General features: G+C 48.0%; 1 protein-coding gene across 1 annotated transcript in view; it reads left to right on the plus strand.

The window, feature by feature from the left end:
* The window catches only part of PLCG2 (phospholipase C gamma 2), a 146812-nt gene that overhangs the window by 61040 nt on the left and 62533 nt on the right, over positions 1-23239 (plus strand). Inside the window, exons 4-8 of the mRNA XM_001501998.7 lie at positions 1753-1846; positions 2601-2648; positions 11568-11652; positions 13218-13301; positions 22131-22174. Coding sequence (XP_001502048.2) covers positions 1753-1846; positions 2601-2648; positions 11568-11652; positions 13218-13301; positions 22131-22174 — 355 coding nt within the window. The remainder of the gene's footprint in view (positions 1-1752; positions 1847-2600; positions 2649-11567; positions 11653-13217; positions 13302-22130; positions 22175-23239) is intronic.

Genomic DNA, 23239 nt, shown 5'->3' on the forward strand with positions numbered 1-23239 from the left:
TACACACATGCATGTACACACAGCGCAGAGACACACATGCATTCACATGCACACACTGTCCACACATGCAGTACACATACATGCACACACATAGACACAGGGATGTGGAGGTGAGATTTTTGGGCATCTCTGTGAATCCACCAAAAAGCCAGAGAGGCCTCTGAGAGCCCAGAAGAAGAGCTGTGAAGGAGCTCAGCCCTTGCTCAGGGGCAGAAGCTTGTCACTACCTTCAGGTCCAATCCTAGAACTTAATGACTTAGAATTGTCTGTGTAGGCATGACTGATGAGAGAGAAAATGAATACCCTTAAAAGTAGACCAAAGTGGCGGGAAGGGATGATGGTTGAGCAATGGTAGGGATGTTTAATTTAGAGTCAGATAGCTCTCATTGGTTTCATTTCTCATTCATTATTTCATCTTTTGGGCATATGTTCTGTGCTGCATTGTGCTAGATGTCAGGGGCTATAAAGATGGATAATACCCAGTCGCTGCCTTTAAGGAGCTCCCAGTCTCCTTGGGGAGATAGATGTGTGGACAGAGACTTAGAGTTGACTGTGATAAGAGCTATAGTTGAAGCATAACAGTGTGCTGTAGGAGCACAGAATGCGTAATTCCAGGGAAGGCTTTGCAGAGGAGGGGACTTTTAACTGGGGTTTTGAGGCATCAGTAGGAGTTGGAAGGAAAAAGGAAGGATGATCCAGGGAGAGGGCTTTTCATGTGCAAGGGCTTGGAGGAAGGGAATAGCAAGCTGGATGTGGGAAATGATGTGAGTGTATGTCTGATTGACGGTGTGTGGTGGGTGGCAAAGATGGGGCAGGAGAGAAAGGGGCCCATGACCATGAGCCTTCAGAGCTGCGTCCACTTAGCCCCAGTATAGGGTGAGGCCTGGCCACTGTTCTTGGTAGGAAGCCGTGAGACCCCAAGCAAGACTTGGAGCCCAGGATGCCAGCTTTGGTGTCTGTCCCACTTTGGGGTCCCTCTTCCAGAGCCCTGGAATTCAAGGTCAGGTAGAGAGATGGGCAGGACCTAGATTCAGATCCCAGCTTCTCACTCCCTGCTTCTGGGACATGTCTCAACCGTCTGGAGCCTCAGTTTTCTCCTCATCTGAACAGGAGGCGTGAGAGCAACAACCTCGCTTGCTGCTTGTCCGGACTAACAAGGTGCCTGCTGGTTAGGAGATGTTTAGTAACTCGGCGAGTTGTTCGCCTTGCTAGCTCCATTTTACTGATGAGGAAATGAGGCACAGAGGGGTTAAGTAATCAGATGCCTGTCACACAGCCCTGAAGTGGTGCAGTGGGACTTGGCAATGATACGAAGCTCTTAACTACTGCTTTTTGCCACTTCCCATGCACGCATCAGCATTACTTGCTTTCTGCCCCTCTCTCTGGCCTTGACTGGAAACAGGGGAAATGCTGAGGGCTGCTCAGGGTTGTGGCGTGTTATCCCAGGTCCTGCATCTTCGTTCACATAGGGCTAAAAGCTAAAACTCTGAAAACAAAATTGCCCCCTCGTCACCCCTGCTGTGGAAGGCTCGTCATGGGCACCCATGGCCTCATCTCAGACACAGAGCAGGTCTTAGAACCATGGAGTGCGGAGGAGATGCCTGCTTGCTCCCTCCTGCAAAACTTGGTGCGGGCGCAGGCTTCTCCCATCCCCACGGTCTGTGCAGGGCTGGGGAGGCGGGGGACCCAGGTCTCTGAGCAGAGGTCTTCCAGGGACTCACACAGCCCTTCTGTTCCCGTTTGTCTCTCCAGCTGACTCTAGAGAAGATGCAACTAAGTGGCTGTCTGGCTTGAAAATCTTACACCAGGAAGCGATGAGTGCGTCCACACCCACCATTATTGAGAGGTATTGGCTTTTTTGCCTGTTTCTCTCTGTCTTCACTCACTCTTTCATTTATTCTTCTCTCTTTAACCAACACAAGCAAAAGAAAGAGCAATGGGACATCTCGTCTTGGAGGCTCGTTGAGCGTCCCGTGTGCAGTGTCCACCTGGTAGCGGCTATGGTCGCCCCATGTCTCCCAGAAGCGCCTCGCTCACTGTGGGGCCTGGGCCTGCTGGGGGGAGGCGCGCGTTAAACTGAGACAGAAACGTGCACTGGGGCTGTGTTTGAAGGGAGGACCGGAGGGCTTCCTCATGTAAGAAGGGACGAAGCTGACAGATCAAAGGAGAGCAGATGCGCGGTCTGGAATTTTCCACCTGCCACTCCCTTATGGGGTGATGAAGGCCTTCTCAGGGCTGCCTCGTCCATGCCATGGATGTCTGGGTGGAATTGGTGTTGAATTTTTGTCCCCTTAGTAAACCAAAGCCCTCCAATTTCCACCGATTTTCTTACCAGCTTTTCGGGGATTAGTGAATCCTGTCAGAGGGAATTGTCAGGTTAGAGAAAGCCAGCCTCCCAGAGTCGGGGCCTCCTGGCTCAGCCTGGGTGTTTCAGCCACAAGGAGAAAGCTGCCACCCAAGCCGCCGAGATGGAAAGTTGGAAAAGCCTTCCTTTTCATTTCCTGTCTCCTTTGTCCCCATCCCATAGAACTCACTTAGACTTGCGCTGTTTTCTAACTTTGTCTCTCTCTCTCTTTTTTTGGTCTCAATTCTCTTCCCAGTTGGCTGAGAAAGCAGATTTATTCTGTGGATCAAACCAGAAGGAACAGGTAAGATTTATTCACATTTTTGTGGTTTTCTCGGGATCATTGTGAACGCCAATGTTCATTGTTTCTCTAAACATTCCAAGGGGGTCGGAGCATGTTTTGTGGTCTGGAAAGGGTCCCCTGGGGTCACTTTACCTACAAGGTGCCAGCCGCCGTGCTGGGTGCTGGAGGTCGGGGGCAACAATACCTCCACCCTCGTCGAGCCTCGTTCAGGGGAAAATTGAAGTCCGTCTGCTGAGGGCGACTTTTCTGCCATGGAGCACTTTGACCTCACCATTTAGGCCTTCACATTCGAGCACCTTCTGTGTTCTAGGGAGAAACGGGATCCCCATGGCACCTGCCCTTCCTTCGTGGTGGGAGAGAGATTGGCCACAAAGAAGTAAACCAAGTTAAATAGTGATGCTCAGCAGGGCTGGGCAGACATGAGATGGGCGATGCCATAACATGTATTTCAGTGTACTTGACTTGTTTCCGTAACGGTCCATCTTGGAGAGGCTCCCTGTGGGTACACACAACCCTCCACGTGTGCCAGACATTTTTGTGACAAATGTGGTTTGTCCTTGAATGGATGCAGGAAATGACTGATGAGAAATCATTTCCTTCTTGGTGGACAGAGAGTCGTTCCTGGTCCTTGATTATCATGGTGAAGAGTGCTGCTTTGAAAACCTTTGGGTTCACCTTTTTGTAAACTTGTGTGAGGAGCGTATGAGTAGGAGAAACTCCTCAAAGAGGAATACCAGCAGCAAAGCATTTTCCGGTCTAACATTTTGAAAGAGGTGGTAGCAATTTGTATTTCTACCTGTGGTGCAAGAGAGCCTTGGTTTCCAGGCACCTTGTGTTGACAGACTATGAAAACCTTTGTTCATCTGATGGGTGAAAGGCAACAATGCATTTATGCCTAAACCTGCATTTCCTTATCTATGGGTGAGGTCAAACATCCTCTCATGCCTTTTTTTTTGTTTGGGTGTTGATCCAGTTCTTATCAATAATGTAGGGATAAAAACTACCATTTATTGAGCAGTCAGCATCCCTGGGACCCTGCTAATAAGCGCTTTACCATCATGGTGTCATTTTAGCCGCACATCAGACCTTTTTAAAAATTGTTCAATGTTTTTCCTTCCTTCCATTCTACACTAAGATATGTCAGGATCGTATGTGAGGCAACACCTGACCTCAACAGCTCTCCCGTTTTGTTCCTGAAAGTCTTTCCATCTGTGAGATGCCTCTGCGTCAGGCCAATGTTCTCCATCACGTGTTGATCTCAGAGTTGGGGTGGCCTCTGTGATCTCTTCTGTGCACCTCTGACGGGATCATTTGGAGACAGTAACCACAACGTGGTGAGAAGTTTAGTAACATTAGGTCAGCCAGCAGCTCGTCCATGTTTCTCTGTGCATCTACCCTTCCCTCCCCTCATCAGCGTTCACTGTGTGGTCCCACACCCTGGGCTACGCCCTGGCCTTACCCAGGTGGGTCATATAAGGTCCCCACAACAGAGGATTTTCTACACACTGGTCTCTTTCAGCCTCAGAGGTGGTGCCTCCCACAAGGGCTTCCTTTTTCTGTGGCTATGGGGTGATTCATAGTTGAGATTGGCACAGAGGTGACAGGTGGAGCCCTCCTCTCTGCACGCGGTCAGTGGTGGTACAGGGTTGTTGCTTTGGTTCCAAAGTGTGCTTCTCCATATTCCGTTGTCAAGATATGGAAGCCTCCCTCTGACTTTCTTGCTCTGAATGGATTCTTGCCAGTTCTTCTTGGGGATCTGTCTTTCCGTCGGCGGGTCTGGAACCTTCAGCAGAGAGGAAGTCTGTTTCTGGACTTGAGTCCTTGTTCCACGCTTACCTCCCTCCCAGTGGGCAGAGTCCTCTGCTCCATTAACGTGTGGAAAACCCCACCTTTCCCGTGCTGCTGTGAGGCTCGCAGGGAGTTTTTCTGTAGGAGCTTTGACCAAGGTACCAACGAAGGGGCAACGGACTTCTGTTCTGCCAGTTTCCCCTCCTTTCCTGTCGCCCACGATTGATCCTGTTTCCTGAAGGAAAACAAAGGAGCCACAGAAGCAAAGCCTCAAGGCGAGGAGGCAGCTTTTTGCTGGCCCAGCGGCCGGGCCCAGCCCCCAGGCGTTTTCCTTGGCCTGAGCCCCCTGGTTCACTTTCCAGCAGCTGCGGAGGCAGATGGAAGCGGCTGGCGTTTGTGGAGAGCTCGCTTTGCATCAGCCATGTGCTGAGCACTGCACATACTGATGGAATAAGGATGCTTATGGGATGCTCCCAGACGGTGAGCCATGAACCCCTTGATCCATTTTATGAGGACACTGAGGCCAAGGGAAGCTCAATAACTTGTCTACACAACCCAGCTTGCCAGGTGTCAGACACCAGGGTTGGAGGCTCACCCGTCACCACTTGATGTTGCTTTTTTTTTGTTTTTTTCAAGATTTTATTTTTCCTTTTTCTCCCAAAGCCCCCCGGTACATAGTTGTGTATTTTTAGTTGTGGGTCCCTCTAGTTGTGGCACGTGGGATGCTGCCCCAGCATGGCCTGATAAGCAGTGCCATGTCTGTGCCCAGGATTCAGACAGGCGAAACCCAACCAGAAGATGCGAACCCAACCACTCGGCCATGGGGCTGCCCAACTGATGTTGCTTTTTTTTTCAAATTGTGTTCTTGGAAGCTGGTAAAAGGCAGAAATCTTCCCTTCTCCACTGTGACTTGTGACTAAAAATTATTTATTTCATTTGTTTTATTGTGGTTCAATATGCATCACATAAAATGAACCATTTTAAGTGTACGCTTCTGTGTGATGAAGTACATTCATGGTGTGGGGCTCTTTTCACTTGTAAACTGAAACTCTGTCCCCATGAAATGACAACGCCCATCTCCTCCTCCCTCAGCCCCTGGTAACCTCTAGTCTACTTTCTGTCTCTGAATCTGGCTGCCCTAGGTCCCTCAGATGAGTGGAATAATGCCGTATTTGTCTTTTTGTGACCGGCTTGTTTCACTTAGCATCATGTCTTCCTGGTTCATCTGTGTCACTATAGCCTGTGTCAGAATTTCCTTCTTTTTTGAGGCTGAATAATATTCCAGTGGGTGTATCCACCACATTTTGTTTATCCGTTCATCTGTCAATGGACACTTGAATAGCTTCCACCTTTTGGCTGTTGTATTGCTGCAGTGAACATGGGTGTTGATGTCCTTGCTTTCAGTTCTTTTGTGCATTACCCAGAAGCGGAATTGCTGGACCAAGTGGTCATACTGTTCAATATTTGGCAGCACTGCCAGATGGTTTTCCACGGCAGCTGCGACCGTTTTTCATTCCCACCAGTAGCGCACATGGGTTCCATTTTTTCCTACTTCCTTGCCAACACTTCCTTTCTTTCTTTCTTTTCTTGATAATAGCCATCCTAATGGGTGTGAAGTAGTATTTCGTTTTGGTTTTGATTTGCATTTTCCTAGTGGCCAGGGATGCTGAACATCTTTTCGTGTGCTTTTTACCATTCGTATGTCTTCTTTGGAGAAATGTCTGTTCAAGTCCTTTGCCCATTTTACAATTTCACTGTATGATTTTAATCTTTATTCGACTTCCAAGCTCTGACCCAGGGCTAGGTATTACATAACATTTTATTTTTCTTTTTTACACTTTCATTTATTGTTACCTTTTAAAAAATGCACATGGACTTTTTTAAATTATGAAAGTAACTCATGTCCATTATAGAAAATTTTAGAAATACTGAAAACTAGAAAAAAATGTGTATAAATTTGATATTAAGGGATAAACACTGTTAGCTCCAGCTATAATTTTTTTTTGGTGGATTTCCATTCTCAGCTTTGTTTTTTCATGTGTTCATTTTGCTTTGTTAAAATCCAGGTACATGTGTGATCTTAATCCTGTTCTTCTTTAATTTTTAAATTTTGGAATAATTTTATATTTAAAGATTTTATTATTTTTTTCTTTTTCTGCCCAAAGCCCCCCAGTACATAGTTGTATATTTTTTTGTAGTTGTGGGTCGTTCTAATTGTGGCGTGTGGGACACCGCCTCACTGTGGCTTCATGAGCGGTGCCATGTCCGCACTCAGGATCCGAACTGGCGAAACCCTGGGCCGCCGCAGCGGAGCGCGCGAACTTAACCACTTGGCCATGGGGCTGGCCCCCTAATTTTACATTTAGAGAGATGTTGCAAAGAGAGTCCAGAGAGTTCCCAGATACTCCTTTGCCCAGTTTTTCCTAATGTTCACATCATACGTTACCATGGGATATTTGTCAAAACTGAGAAACCAACATTGGTACATGGCTATTAACTAAACCCGAGACTTTATTTGCAGTTCGCCATTTTTTCTAGCAACATCCTTCTCCTGGTCTGGGATCCACCCCAGGGCTCACGTTACACTTAGTTGTTCTGTCCCCTTGGTCTCCTCTGATCTGTGATAGATTTTCTGTCTTTCCTTGTGTTTCATGACTTTGGCAGTTTTGAGGAGTACGTCTCAAGTATTTTGTAGAACGTCCTTCGATTTGTGATGGTCTGCTCTTTTTATCCAGATTAGTCTGGAGTTATGGGTGGTCCGAGGTTGTGGGTGTTGGGGAAGGATGTCACAGAGGTGAAGGTGTTTTTCAGCACAGCGTATCAAAGGGGTCCGTGCTCTCAACATGGCTCGTCAATGGTGATGTCAACCTTGATTACCTGGCTGAGGTGGCATCTTCCAGATTTCTCCTTTGTAAGGTAACGCCCCCTCAGCCGTGTTCTTTGGGAATAAATCACTAAATTCAGCCCACACTAAAGGAGGGGAGGATTAAACTATTTTCACCTCACGATAAACCCTAAGAACTTTTACATTTCATTGCAACTCTTCAAGAACATCATGTCAATGGCTGCGTCATAATTCAACCAAAGGGAATTTGATATTTGACTTGAAAAGTTGCTTTTTATTTGTGTCCAGTTTTTCCTTATGTTTACATTTTTACTGAATTGTGTTCAAATCGAACATATGATGTGACCCTCACGAGAAGCATTTTCGGGGTCAATGTAGGGTTCTCGGCCTTCGTGCTCTCACTCCCCTGTCATGCGTTGGACGGATGTACTGGGCTTTCTTTGAATCTTTCTCTTGCTGTTGCTGCTCACATAGCTGGGGGCTCCTTGAGGTCAGGGATGTGGCTGGTTCGGTCTTAATAGTGTGTGTTGGATGAATGAAAGTCCTCCCTTTTCATTCCTAGACATAATACCGGGCAAATGGAACATTCTAGTTTTTTGAAAGTCCTCCTTATGACATTTCCAGGCCTGGGGAGACTGAGTCAAAGGCCTGAATATGTTAATGGTAATCTTGGCCAGATTTCCAGAGACCCCTGTTTTTGAGCCTTTAGAGTTTAGTTGTCTCTTATCTGGGAATGAGATTCTAAGGAAATTTCTCTGGTCAATACCCTTTGAGAAAGCCCCAGAACCTTCTATGAGGCTCACTGGAATTGCATCCCTTAGCGTGAGGCTCCCAGGGGCCAAGTCCCACAGAGGGAACAGGGGCCCCAAGGACTGGTAGCATATTGTCTCCTGTGGACATTTCTTTCCCTCTTTTGCCCTTTGCCCCATATAAAGCTGAATTTGCATAAGCCCTGTGTTCACTTCCTGTTCTTCTTCAGCCTGACAGGGACACAGGGAAGACGGAGTTGGGCCTCCGGAGGCGGAAGTGGGTGGGGGTGCAGGTGGGAGGCAGGTGTGTGGGCGCAGTTCTCTCCTTCAGCAGGAATGCAAATAGGTTTCTTGCGGTTCATAGTTGTGGCTCCAGCACATTGGGACCGCTTGCGGGGCCTTTAGCCACAGGCCTGCACAGCCTCCCCTGCAGAGATTCTGCCTCACTAGGTCTGCTGTGGGGCTCAAGAATTTGCATTGCTAACAAATTCCCAGCTGAGGTTGATGCTTCTGGTGTGGGGACCCTACTTAGAGAACAAGCTTCTGGAGCTGCACTGTCCCAAATGGTGGCCACTAAATCTAAATTAATAAAATTAAATAAAATTAAAAATTCAGTTCCTCAGTGGAGCTAGCCACATTTCGAGTGCTCAGTAGCCGCATGTGGCTAGTGGCTACTTCCTTGGACAGCCCAGATTTAGAACATTTGCATCATCCTAGAAGGTTCTGTTGGGCAGTGCTGAGGTTTGAAGCTCAGCTCTAACACCGGTCGTATGAGTTTGGACAGATTATTTAATTTCTCTGTGTCTTAATTTCCTGTCTGTCAAAGAGGGATATTGGTTCCTACCTCCTAGGGTTGGTGTGACGATTCAGTGGGTTGATTTGTGAAAAGTGCTTGAACCGTGGCTGGCTTATGGTAAACACTAATAAATGCTTGTTGTTGGCATTATTGTAATAAGAAGCTTGGGGTGGCAAAGGTTTTGGTCCAGTCTCAGGGTAGGTTTCCTGGGGCCGCACCCTTGTCTGTTTGGTAAAGGCTGCCTGGGGGGCGGTGTTGCAGGAGCTGGGACCATGCCAGGCCGAGAAGGGAAGATGCACGTTATGATTGTTCAGTGATGTCTGTCATGGAGGCGGGGGGCCTTTCTGATCGATGGTGGGAGGGTCGTTTTTACCATCTCTTCCAAAAGGGATTGCCCTGGTTCCTAACCGGCTGTCTCAGGTTGAGCCCGCAGGCAGCGGAATCTGAGATGTGGGTTTGTGTGAGGGAGCTTACTGGGGAGTGCGTGAGGCACGGATGCCTGTGGAACTGGAGGCAGGGGGAGGAGTGGGGCTGAGATGCAGTCACAGCCACGGCTTCAGCCGACCCCACGGGCAGCCCCGGGCTTGGCCCCGCAGAGCTGTCCTGAATCGAGGCCAGAGGGCCAGGCGCTCGGACCAGTCATTGGATACTGGATATGACTTTGTCCGAGGCACTGTCTTTATCCGATGACAAGTCGTGGACAGGGAGGGGGTAAAGTTGGGAGCTGCTGGCTTCCTGCCCTCCAGCAGCGGGGGAATCAGGGTCCCGGTCCTGGCTCGGGGTTAGGCAGTGCAGCACAGATCCACACGCCCAGAGGGAGGACTGGGGAGCTGGGGCATGGATGGACCGTGGTGTGGCGAGGTCCTGGCGCAGGAGTCCAGTGAAGCTCTTTGGCTGCCGTCTTTACTTTTTTACCCCCTTGTTCCACTGTAGGGTGGGACTTTTGGAGCGGGTGGGCTCGAATTTCCCAGTGCTCAGATTGTCATGCCCCAGGCCTGTGTTTGCTCCACTGGCCCCCAGCCCCGCAATCTCTTTATTTCTGCATGTAAGAAGATTTCTTGGCCTTGTTTCCGCCTGTGGAAGTTCTGGGTCCCTAAGGGGACTCTGACCTCTCCTTTGGTCCTGCATGAGCCCCGCTGGGCCACTGGCTTGGCCAGACCCTCTCCCTGCCTCGTCTTACAGTGCCAGCTCCTGCTGCTCCTCTCCCTTCATCCTGCCCTGGCTCTTCCTGGACACCCCTGGGGCTGGGTCAGAAAGGGGGTCTCAGCCAGCCTGCTTGCTTCTTGCCTGGCCAGCCCTACCTGGCCCATGGGAGGCTTTTTGTTGTTCTCAACATCTCTCTGGAAAAGCCCTTGGTGCTGGCCCTGGCGGTAGTAGGGGGTAAGGAAGCATCTTGCCAGTAAAGGTGTCTGATGTTAGGCAGACCATTAGACTAGAGATGAGACGGCTGGAGGTGGGCACACTGGGATGGCCAGGAGCCCCACTCGGTCATCTCCAGGGCCAGCTGCTGAGTGTAATGCGCTGCTTTCTTCTGGCTGTACCAGCAGAGGCCGAGTTGACAGTGTGGAGGAAACGGGCCGTTTTCTGCCCACAGCCTGGGCGGGCTTCCTTCCTTGGCCATGCACAGCGCGCGTCTAGTCTGACGTCTCCAAGAACACGGAGCAGTGTTCTCTGACCACACCAACTACCCTCCAGACCATCTTCTTTCCCTCCGCTGGACACTCGGCTCTGCAGCCACAAGGGTCGGGATCTCATGCCTTGACCCGCCACTCTAATCCCACCCCTGCCCACCGTTCATGCCGTTCCCCGGGAGGCAGTCAAGGGCAGTGGTTACAGAGTCTGACCAGACACTGCTGGAGTCTGACTCCACCCATACTAGCACCGAATCTCTCTGAGCCCCAGTGTCTTCGCCTGGAACATGGAGGTGATAATGGTACCCACCTCATAAGGTCGTTGGAACCTTAAATGAGTGTGTGTCCCTAGGACAATCCTGGTGTTGAATATGCATTATTTACGTTTCAGCTGTTATTGTTATCATTGCTGTGGTTGTTATTATTGCTACTGTTCTGTCTTTTGCCTGGAATGTGCTATCCCTCCCTTTCTTTCCTCCTAAACTGCATCTTGCTGCCTGGCCCCAGTGAAGCACACTCAGGAAGATCTCTGTGATGTGGGCAAATGACTAGATCTTTGGGGATTTGATTCAGACTCAGCCTCTGCTGCTGTTCAGCTCTGACCTTGAGCAGTGCCCTCCCCGTCCCCCAACCCCTGCCCTTGCCTGTTCTGAACCCTGGGGTTGATAATGCATACTGTGCCAGGGGGGCAAATGTCGTGAGGGGTTAGGTAACATTATTGCAGCCTGGCACACGGTAGGGGCTCAAATGAGGTTGGTTCCTTCCCCTCCCCCTCGCTGGCCTTCAGTGACCTCCCCTTGGTTTGAACCCCTGTGACATTTCATGTCTGCAAAGGTTATCTGGTTATCCGAGACCGTGTTCTGCCCACACTGTGACTCCCCTCTCTGACCCTCATCCATGGCCATCCTTGAAGGGTGGAGACCAGCCTTGTGCATCGAGATGTCACCCCCACCTTGAAACCAGGGTCTCTTGTTCCCGCTTCATGCTCACTAAAGAGCTGTTCTCCGGGTTGTCTCCTGGAGGGCTGTCCGAGGTGGAGGCCGATAGGCTAAACCCTCCATGGTTGAGACCCCTCGAGGTTGACGGAGCTGGGGTTTCCCTCTTTTGCAGCATCAGCCTCCGAGAGTTGAAGACCATCTTGCCCCTGGTCAACTTCAAAGTGAGCAGTGCCAAGTTCCTGAAAGATAAGTTTGTGGTAAGTTTCAGAGCTCGGCCTGGTGAGTTTGTGAACTCAGGGCTGCTTGTGCCTCTCACGTGAAGCCCCTGTGTGCCTTTGAGCTCCATCGAATGGTACCCAGAAAAGTCCTTCGCCTCCAGATTCATCCGTCTTAGTCCAGACAGAGGGGTCATGTGGAGATCTTAGGACCACGTTCTGAATCCTAGCAGTGGACGTCATCAAGGAAGACGGTGTTTACCGAGCTGCTTGACTTGGAACATTTCCACCAGTCCAACTTTGCCTTCCCTCACCATCCTGCAGCTTATTTTCCTTCTAGTAATATGAACAAATGTGTTTCTTTTGGAAAATATTATGAAAGATTCCTTATGTAGGTTGCCAGGGACGTGGCATTTTGAGATGCAAGTCCTGGTAGTGTAGTTGTCAGAGTTGGCTCTTCTCTGCCCTTACCCCAACTTCCCACCCATCCATCCTCCCTTCCATCCCTCCATCCACCCATCTATTCTCCCACTTAACCCTCCCCCCACCCATCCCTCCATCTACCCATCCACACATCCCTCCATCTACCCACCCCTCAATTTATGTTCTTGTGTAATTAAGCTCCTGGTAGATCTGGGTCAGGTAAAGCCACTCCCTAAGTGACGGGATAGAGTAGGTCAGGTGGGGCTTTTCCAAACAGTGCAAGGCTGGAGATTTTGTACAGGTGCCCATTCTGGCCCTCAGAGAGATACTGACTCTTGTCAAAGAACCCAACAATGCTCCATCTCAGTAGCCCCAGGTGGAGGACTCACATGGCCATGTCAACAGCAGCCTCAGTCACAGGATTCCTCAGCTGAAAAAGCTCATTCATTTTTGTACCAATGAGCTTCTGGAAGGGTTAACCCGCTTTATGGCTTATGAAGCCATCTTTTGACCTGCCCCCAACATTCCGACTAATCCAAGAAGGCAGAAACAGAGAAGGGTGGGGATTTAAGAAGAGAGGAGAGATGGGAGAGGCATTTACCATTGATCACCATTTTGTTCTTTATTGAGCCTTTACTGAGCAGGTGTTACATAGTTGTTATCTGGTTTGGTTTCAGCAAAGTCCTAGGAGGGTAGTGGTGGTTCTCCCATTTTACGGATGAAGAAACTGAGAGTCTGAAAGGGTCAAGTAAATTGCCCAAAGCCATTGAGAAATTCAGGAGACAAGCCTTAACTGGAGTTGAGCTCTATCTAATTCCAAAGTCTTGGTTCGTTTGCTTATGCTTTAAAAATGACCTTTAGATACATATCCTATAAATACATCTGGATTGGAAAGCATCTTCTGCCCCCAAAAGGGAAGAGTTCTGTATTATGGCTTTTGGAATTCTGGCTGAGGCTCTTCCCTTTTGGGGCTCAAGAGAAGAGTTCTCCTTGTTGGGGTCCCTTGTGGGTATCTTCTCCAGGCAGATAAATTAGGAAACTTGTGGACGCTTTGGGTTCAGAGGAATGCGAGTCTGATTTCAGCCAGTGTTGTAGAAAAGCTGTTCTATTTCTGTCGACAGGGAGCAGGCATGCTTGTGGCGGACACCAAAAGTCCGTGTGGTCACTTTTTTTTATATTTACAGGAAATAGGCGCGCACAAAGATGAACTCAGCTTTGAACAGTTCCATCTCTTCTATAAAAAACTTATGTTTGAACAGCAAAAGTCGGTAAGATGATTCTTGAGCAAATGATCAAATGATGTTTTTGTTTCCCCTGTGTTTCAGAGTCCAGCATGTTCCTAAGAAAACCGCGAGAAGTGTTCGGTCTCCCTCCTAGACAAGGAAATACAGAGTGGGAATGGCAATGACACACCATTTTCACCTATTAGACTGGCAGACGTTTTTAAATGTGATTTTGGGGAAAATGTGGGGACATGGTGCTCACGGACCTTCTTGGTGGGAACATGAATGGCCATTAGTCGAATTGGAATTTAATCTGAGTCTGTTAAAGTAAAAAAAGTTCAACGGACTCTCCTGCCTTGTCTCACTCTGGAAGGAAATTTATCAGATCGTTAATAGTAACCATCTCTGGGTTGAGGGATTTATGTGTGTTGCTTCTCTTTTTACTTTCATTCATTTTTTAATGAGAATATAGTTTTTGCTGAAGATAATATGTTATTTTAAATTTAAATGTGCATGCATTTTGACCTGACAGTGGCATTTTGGGGACTTCGTTTTAGAGAAATCACTACCGGTGTCATCTTGGGCCAGCCACTGACCTCTCCTGGCCTCAGTCTTCTCATCTGTGCAATGAGGGTGCTGATTCTTGCCCCACCAGGCTCTGAGGAGGGCTGAACGAGGGATTGGGGGTCGAGAGTGCGGGTATTTTTAAGTGATGAGTGTGGAAGTTGCTAGGAAACAATTATTAATTGCCTTCTGCATGCAGGCCTGCAGGCTGGCCACAGGGTGAGGCCTCTTGATAGGTGACGGCTGGCCATGGGATTTTGCATGTATCTGAGGTAGAGAATTGGGAGAAGCATTTCCTGACTGCCTAGATTGGGGGGAAACACATTATTTTATAGAGTAAAAAATTCAATTGCAGTGTGATCACTTTTTCCTGTATATGATAATTAGTTGTTGGTTTGCCACATAGAATAGAAAGAGTGTAGGCTTTGGGACTTGAAAGATTTGGATTCCAGCCCCAACTTGACCTTTGACCAAGCGATTTTGGAAAAAGCCCTCTTTTTTCCTCTCACTCAGGCTGCTCTCTAAAGTGAAGGTATTGAATCAGATCATTGGTTATAAAACTTTTGAAATGCTATAAATCCCCTCCCTCATTTTTTTTATGAAACCTTAACCAAAACCTCTGCTGCATAAAAACTGATCAAAACTCTTTTTTAGCTTAAAATCTGTGACTTTTGTTTATAATTGGTCTGGAGGACAATGAAAATGTTTTGATGACAGTGTACATATGAAATCCAGAAAAATGACGGTTCTTGTCTTATGCAGTTGATCAGGATTGAGAAAGCTTGATTCACTCAAGATAAGTAGCTTCAAATAACAATTTTTATAATCGTTTGTTGTGAAGTTTCAGGATGCTCTCTCCTCAGACAGATGATAGGCAAAGCTTGAGAATAGGGTTTGCACAAAGGTTATTTCACCTGCCAGCACGAGTTAACCCGTTGATGGGCTCCACTGTGAAAAAAATTCCATGTACGATGTATTTCAACCTGTGCTTTTTCTTACGGTTCTCTTTAAAACTAATGTGTGCGTGTTTGTAAGGGAAAGAGGAGAAAAAGAAATTGGAGTCAGATTTCTGCAGAATCCCTGAGCCGCCAAGGTTGCCCACTGTAGAACCCTGAGGTTGCCCACTGTAGAATCTAGTTTGGGAGAAACTCGTCTGGACCAGAGGTTGCCCCTAGTGGCCAGAATGTCACATTCCGCCTGTAGTCGGTTGTACTTGGTCTGTCCAATGGTTTAAACATTTTTAAAATGAATTGCCTACATTTAAAACTTGGGGGAATTCATATTAAGATCCAGATTTTTGGCTTGGCTTGAAAAAAATTGAGATGTGGCTATACATGGGTCCTGAGTTCCCCTTGGTGCCTTCTGAGTAGGAAGGAAGCATACAGTCTCTGGTTTGTCCCAGACCCCCTACTGCCTACCCAGCTCTCTCTACTAATTGATGCTGCCTTCCTGGCCCCAGAGACTTTTTCCGTCATCATCTTCTCATTTCCACCATTGCAGGGTATAACTTGCCAGTGGGGCCGCTGGTATTTTAATCCACTGACTTGGAATTTGAATAACAAGCCCCCAGCTCTATAGTTAGTGGCCATCTTGAGAAACCTCACTGCTCTTGTGTAGGTAAATGCTCCTCCCCTAACTGTTAGCATATAATTTCCTTCCAGAGCTCCTCACTGGCAGCACGAGGGCAGAGAAAAGCACTAGCTGCGTGCTTTTAGGGGCTCCGCTGGATTTCTCAGGTTCCTTGGGGAGACAGGGCTGTGTGTGGTGATTGATGACCCCCACACCTAAATCCAGAGAGTGGGTTCCTGCTAGAGGTTTCCAGCTTGAGGTTGCCAGTTCCCTCTTGTGTCTGACCACCTGCTTGTGTTGCTGCTCTTAAGCCTCGAAGCTTCCAAAAGTTTGGCAGCAGCGGGAAGATAAGAAATTTAATTGCATGTGTGTCCCCATGTAATAACCGTATTATGAATAAAGATCATAGGTAACATTTCCTAAGTGTGCACTATATGCTGGCTGCCACACTAAGTGTTTTACATACATTTAATTCTCTTCACGGCCCTGTGAGAAAGCTATTGTTATGATCCCCATTTTACAGATGAAGAAACTGAGGCTCGGAGAGCTTCCTTGCTGGAGGTCATGCAGCTAGTAAGCGACAGAGCTAGGATTTGAGTTCTCCTTTGCCCCACTTTAGTGCCTAGCCACTGATACTTCTGTTTAATTTTTTAAACTTTTGTATTAAGGGAAATTTCAAACATATACAAGCATCGATAATAGTATAACAACCCCCCGGTGTACCCGTCAGCCAGGGTCAGCAATGGTCAACTCATGGCCATCTTATTTCATCTAGGTGCTTACCCGCTTCCCTCTTCTCATGAAGGACTTGGAAGCAAACCTAAGATATTGTATTATTTCTTCCTTAAATATTTTAACCTGGTACCCAGCTTCATAACTCCTACTTTGCTGCCTCCCCACCAAACCTGCGAAGTCCTCGCTGGGTAGTGGAGGCTGGGGGTCAGGCATTTACAGGCCCTGGTTATGAGTGAGGGTGGCTGACTCATTTCAGTCTTGGTCTTGGTCCAGGACTTGAGTTCACTCCTGTGTGATGAGGTGGTTGGGTTCCTGTTTATTTATGTATGTTTCTGCCCTTTGCCATTTCATATGATCTCTTCTTGGTACTCTCTAGTAGATTACTTTGGGAATATAATTACTTTGGGAATGTGTTAGGCTTCTGCATTTGTTATGTGTTGCTGCCTAACAGTTACCACGATGCACATTTGTTCTCTCATGGTGTCTTGGGCTCAGGCATCCAGGCACACTTTAGCTGGCTTCTCTGCTTTGGGGTCTCACAAGGCTGCATTTAAGATTTCCACTGGGGCTGTGATCTTATCTGAGGCCCAGATGGGCAAAGATCTGCCTCCAAGCTCACGTGGTTGTGGCAGCATTCAGTTCCTTGCAGCCAGAGGACTGAGGGCTTTAGCATCTTGCTGGCTGGAGGCTGCCCACAGCTCCTTAGTATACGGGGCTCCCCTGCGTGGCTGTTTTCTTTCTCAAAGCCAGCGAGACGGGTGCCTAAATTGCATGTAACATCATCATGTAATCACGTACACGTAATCGTGTACATCCGATCACTTTTGCAAGTGATAGGACTAATGCAAAGGTGTGAATACCAGGAGGTGGCAATCCTGGGGCCATCTTAAAAGTCTGTCCACTATGGGTTCCCATGAACTCATGTTTCAGAGTTTCTCTCCAGCGGCTCACAAGTAATCAACAATCAACTTGCAAATTATGTCCAGTGAAATTCAGAGAACAAATGCCTTCCCAACCCCAAAAGATGCCAGAGAACATAAATACACACACCGTCTGCCATCCCATTACTATCCACCTGGAGTCGAATGCAAGTGTTTTCTGCTTCTGGTTTGCCTGTTAAAATAGAAAACAACTCTGCTATGAGTGTTTTTAAGGTGGCACTAATCTTCCTTTAGCGTTACTTTTAGGTAAGAGCAATATTAAATTTCCTGACCCTCAGTCTTGTCTGTCATATGGGGGTGACAGTGTCCATCCTTGTTGCTTGTTGAGAGGATTAAAGGAGCTCGTAGGTATCAGTCACCCAGCGGAGTGTCCGGCCCACACGTGGCCCCCAGACCATGGTATTTACTACTATCATCAGCCTCTCCTTTCATGAGGCAGAATCACCCTGGGAGGAAGCGAGGGCAGCTGGTCTCTGGCGCTCCTGGTCCCTGTCCTGTTTCAAAAAGACCAACGTGGTCAAAATAGTGGCTTTCTCGGAGTGTCTTGATATCTCACTGTGTTGATGCAGAAGACCAGGCAGCTCTTGATGGGAAATCCATTTCTGATGTTTGAATAAATTTTCTTATAAGCGAAGTAATGTGTCTTCATTACCTAAAAGTAGAAAGTGACATAAATAAAAAGAAAATTAAAATGCCTGCAAATGTACCCAGGATTATATCTGCAATTACACATTCAGGAAGAAGTTTAATGTTTATTCTTCCAGATGTTACACGGGTGTGAGTGTGTGGGAGATGAATGATTAACATTCTGTAATGATATTTTGGTGGAGGATTCCGGAAAACATCTGAGATTATTTTAATCAGTGGCCTGGGGAGAAGTGTCTGCAGTGCAGAATTTGGCAGAGCATAATCTCTGGTTAGCTTTTCTCTCACTGCCCTTTTCCCTTTGGCCTCCTGGAACCAAATGGCTCACATGACCTGCTCAGCACAGATAGTGTGTAAAATGAGTTACGGCCACATGGAAAAGTCAATTCCCTGACCCCAGGTGGACCTCGGGACCTCTGGGCTGTTGCTTCTGTGCTCCCCTCCCTGGGTGGTGACTGCCCCTTCTCTTGGGGACTGAAAGTTATAGGTGACTTTTCCAGGTAGCCTTTGAATTTTCCCCAGAGAATATTAATTTATCCATTATTTTAGTCATTCATTCAATAAATGTTTGAGTGACCTGAGAAGGCACAGTGGTTAACAAAGCAGACACGGCCCCTGATCTCATTGATCCTTTGCTGCGGTTGAAGGGGTCAGGGACGTCGCCCAGAGTTGCATGGTGGGGCAGGATGAACGCCCTGGTTTGGTAGAATTTGACTCCATAAGCCTACACAATAAGGCTGAAATAAATTAATTGCTGCCTCCACTGTGTGCCTGTAGCATCTAGAATATTCTTCTCTTATTGCTAGGATGCCACTGTTTACTTTGTGTGCATTTGCTCGTGTTGTGTGGGGCAGTAGAGATTTACCAGGTGGACCTGGGTTGAAATTGTGGCCCCTCGACTTGCTAGGTGTGTCATCTTGGAGAAAGTACTTGTCCTCTCTGAGCCTGTTTCTTGTTTCTGAAATGGGGTTTATTTTACTGCCTTCCTGATAAGATTGGTGTGAGGGGCTCGTGGCTGCCCTGTGCCAGCTCACAGACAGGCCCTATTCGTTTCCCAGGGCTGCCGTGACAAAGGACCAGAACTGAGTGGCTTACCAGAACAGAAATGTTTTCTCTCACGGTTCTGGAGGTTCAAAGTCTGAAATCAGGGTGTTGGAGGAGCCACACTCCCTCCGAAGGCTCTAAGGGAGAATCTGTTGCTTGCCTCCTGCCCAGCTCCTGGAGTTTGCCGATAATCCTGGGTGCTCCTTACCTTGTAGGTGCATCTCTCCAGTCTCTGCCTCCGTCGTCACTTGGCCGCCTTCTCCGCATGTGTGTCTGTCTCCAGCTCTCCCTCTCTTTGTAAGGACTCAGTCATTGGATGAGGGCCCACCCTAATCTAGTATGACCTTGCCTCAACTTGATCGTGTCCGTTAAGACCCTATTTTTGAATAAGGTCATGTTCACAGCTACCAGGGGTTAGGACTTCGACATATCTTTTGGGGGACACAATTCTGCCCGTAACGTGCGACTTTCCATCTGTGTAATGTCCTCCTCGATACATCCTCCCGTTCTAACTGCTGCCCCATTTCTCTGCCCCTATAGAGTGACCTACTCTGGGGACACCGTCTACCCTACTGTCTCCGCTTCCCTCCCTCCCTCTCTTGAGCCCCTTCCGATCGTGGTTCCATGCCTGCCACCCCATAGCAGTGCATCTTGTCACATCACCAGTGACCTCCGTGTTGACAAATCCAGTGGTCAGTCCTCTGGCCTTTATCTTGTCTGCTCAGTGGCAGGGGTCACACAGATGGTCCCTCTCTCTTTGGTTTTGTCACTTGGCTGTTGGATAATTCGCTGTCTTCATTCTTCTCTTACTTTGCTGTCATCCATCCTCTCATAGCGTCTTTGGCTGGGTCTTCTTCCGTTTCTTGGCATCTGAACCTTTGCATGTCCCAGGCAGAGCCGGTGCTTGGCTGGCATCTGCCATCCCAGTTGTTAAAATAGTCACTGCCAGAGGGAGCCCTTGAGTGCCCTCTACCCGCCCCCCCCCCCCCCCCCCCCCGTCCCGGGGAGTCTTGAGTGGACCCAGTGGGGGGCCATCCCAGTGCCTGCCAGCATGCCCGCCAGCCCACTGCTCATACACACCAACCGTGTCCTCGGGTGTCCTGGCCAGAGAGGGTGAGGCCCCGCCTTCCCTGCAGTTGTGCTGGCGCCAGAGGGACAAATGCCTGGTACCTGCTGCACCCTCAGAGTGGCCTCTAGCTGCTTTTGGGAAAAGACCCACCACACTGTTTCCTTCACGTTGCTGTCTTTCGTACATCCCACCCCAGATCTCAGTCCACAGAGCTCTTCCCATTATCTGCCACCTCCTGTACGATCGTATCCAGTCCCCTGGCTTCAAACAACGCCTTTATGCTGACTCCTCCCAGAAAGATATCTCCAGCCCCCACCTCTCCCCTAAATGCCTCTCTCCTTTTTACCTGCCAGTTTGCTTTTCCAAAGGTGCTTCTAGCCAGCATCTCACCCTGGAATGTCCAGGCCTCGTGATGCTCCCCCACGCCTGTCTCTGTTGCAGTGGCTGTGTAACTGGCCACCCTGTTGGATGAGCCCAGGAGTCACCTCGACGCCCTGTTTCCATTCTCCATGAGCCCCATTGCATTCAGCCAATATTCTAATATAGTCTCCAGCAGCGTGGCCTCTGAATTCTGAGAGAATCGGGTCTGAATCCGCTGTGCTGCCCGAGTGGTGAGCACCGGCCTGGTAATATTTGCCTCTTTGCTTTCAATGCATTCCCTGCTCTGCAGCCCAGGGGCCCGATTCTCGCACACACGTTCCCAGGCGCTTCTGCCAAGGGGCTTCCAGTCGGTTCAGCGAATGGGGTCACCTTAGGGAGATTGCGGCAGACGAGAGGAGGAGCCGGGGTGTTTCTCGCCATCTTTTCTGGCTCTGGAAGCGTCTGTGCCGTAGGGGCACCTCCTTCGTCCCAGCTCCCCAGCTCCCCGTGTGGCTGAAATGGGGTGGAGCTTTCTCTGCGCTCTGCTGAAAGGGATGGAAAGGGTTGGGCTGGCTTCAGGGACCACGTGGGGTGGGTCACTGATGGGGGGCCAGACACTGGGCTTTCTCCAGATGTGAGGAACCAGCTTCGGGGTTTGGGTTTGGAAGGGCTCTGGCCTCTCAGCTTTAAGCACCAGATTGACTTGGTGATCTAAGCACCAGATGTATCCACATAGCAAACAGCATGCATTACCTAAAACCTACCCCCTTTCTTTTTTCTTTTTTTAAATAAAGAAATAGCTGTGCTGTAAATTGCACATAAATGGAAGGAAGTACCTCTAAGTTTTTCTAAAAGAGAGGCTCTTAACTTTTTGTGGGTGACCTACTTCTCTGAGATGCTGATTAAAGCTACAGATCTTCTTTCCAAAAAAAATAAAGATACATGCCCAGACTTCCACAGAATTCCTAATGCTTTCTAGGGGCCTGTGGATGCCCTTTCTAGAACATTGATTGTCCACATGTCATTCTGGACTCTAAGCCCTTTGGCGAGTGGCCTGGGGAACTAGAGCAGGAGTCGTTCCATATCGTTGGCATTTATGACTTGACAGCGGCCACATTTCCATTTGTGCCCTGAATTATTCAAACCCGTATCGAATCACAGACCTCTCAAAGTAATCCGACCTCACCAGACATGGTCATGGTATGTGTGCGTGTGTGTGTGGTGTGTGGATGTGTCCAGTGTTTCTTTCTTCCTCTGGAATTCAAAGATTGGAAATCAGCTCGCTGAAATATTAAGGATTTGGAGTGTAGCTGTGAGGGTGTCGGAAAGTTTGTGTATTATTCTCTGGTGCGGGTTTCCATCCGGACACTGTTTGGAGAATAATTTGGTGAATCTGTCAAAGTCAATGTGCACACCCCGTGTCCATGCACTTTCCTGTCTAGAAATCGACCCAATGGAAATACTGGCATAAGTGGGCAAAGATATAGAGACAAGGACATTCTTTCTAATAGTGGATATAATCACAGAAAATCGATAATATACTTATTATGGAATACAATGTGGGTTTTCAAAGTAGCAAGGCAGGACTATTTGAGTTTGCAGAATAATGGTAAAGCTTGAAACAAAAGCGAATAGTTGGGAGACATGGATGTAATATGTTATGATCAGATATAGTTAAACGAATATCCATAAAACAAATTCTAGAAGGAAACCTACCAAATTATTAAGAATGGTTGCTTCTCAAGAATAAGACTATGGAATGGGTGAGAAAAGACTTCCGTCTTTTGCTTCATAAATTTCAGTTATATTTGAATATTTACAAGTCATACAAATTACAATGATAATTGTTTAACCACAGAAAAGATCTATTCATTTGCATTAAGTAGCTTGACTTGTCTAACATTCTTATTTTTGTGTGTGTTTTTTTTTTTCTATTTTCTATTTCAGATTCTTGACGAATTCAAAAAGGATTCTTCTGTGTTCATCTTGGGGTGAGGCACCTCTTCTGGGTTGTTGATATTCAGGGCAGCTGTGTGAGGCGTGGTGCTCTTGTGGGTCCTCCCAGCCCGGCCACCTGGCCCCTGGGAGGGCCACCTCTGTTGGCAGGTGCTGATCTCCACTGGGACAGGGTCCTCCTATTGGGGGATTGGCCATCTCGAGCCTGTGACGTGGATAAACATGACCAGCAACAGTGGGGTGTGTGGCGTGTTGGGAGGGTGGCCCAGAAGGTTCTGTAGAGAAGGTGGCATGCATTGGCACCTCCTTCTCCAGAGCATGCTTCATAGAAGAACATGACACGTTAATAGATTTTTTTTACCAAAATTCAAAGGATGTTAGTGGCCAAATGAGTTTGGGAAACCCTGGTTAAGCAGGGTTAACTGAATTAAAATGAATTGAGGTTTATAAAGGGCTTTACATGGTGCATGGCAAGGGCTCATAAATAGTGATAATGATATTATTAAAACATTAAGTGCTGCAGGACTTGTCAGATCCTTTACCTGATTCCCCTAGTCGGGGGTTTATAAAGTGTTCTGTGATTCCCAAGCCTGTCTGTCTGGGAGAAATGGTTGCCATGGAGTTAATAGCACCTATAACATGATTTGTAGCCCACTGACCTAGGTCTGCTTTTTGGAACCAGCCCTTACCGGTGAGAACACTTCCTGCTCTTGCTTCTACACCCAGGACCCATATATAAAATGAATCTGATTTTTATGTAGTATTTTAATGAAAAGATTAGTGTGAGACCGTGAGGCTGGTTAGGAAGGAAAGTTAGAAATGCACTTGTAATGAACTTCCATAGATTTTTGGACCCTGATGTTTAGTAAAGGGAGAAACCTTAAGCATGTTTGGTCTCCTGTGTTTTAAAAAGACGCTCGCCCCCTCCCCCCATCTCACCAGTGAGAGCTCAGGGAAAAGTACAGACTTCCCTGGGCAGCTCTGTTCTACAGGACGTACTTTCCGCAGAAACCAGGGTCAATTGTGCCAGTCTGGTGAGGTCTTGGTTTCTTGGGAGCATCCTCTTCATGAGGCCATCTGTCAGCAAGCTGCTGGCCGAG

The sequence above is a fragment of the Equus caballus genome, chromosome 3 (assembly GCF_041296265.1).
Source record: "Equus caballus isolate H_3958 breed thoroughbred chromosome 3, TB-T2T, whole genome shotgun sequence".
Lineage (NCBI taxonomy): Eukaryota > Metazoa > Chordata > Mammalia > Perissodactyla > Equidae > Equus > Equus caballus.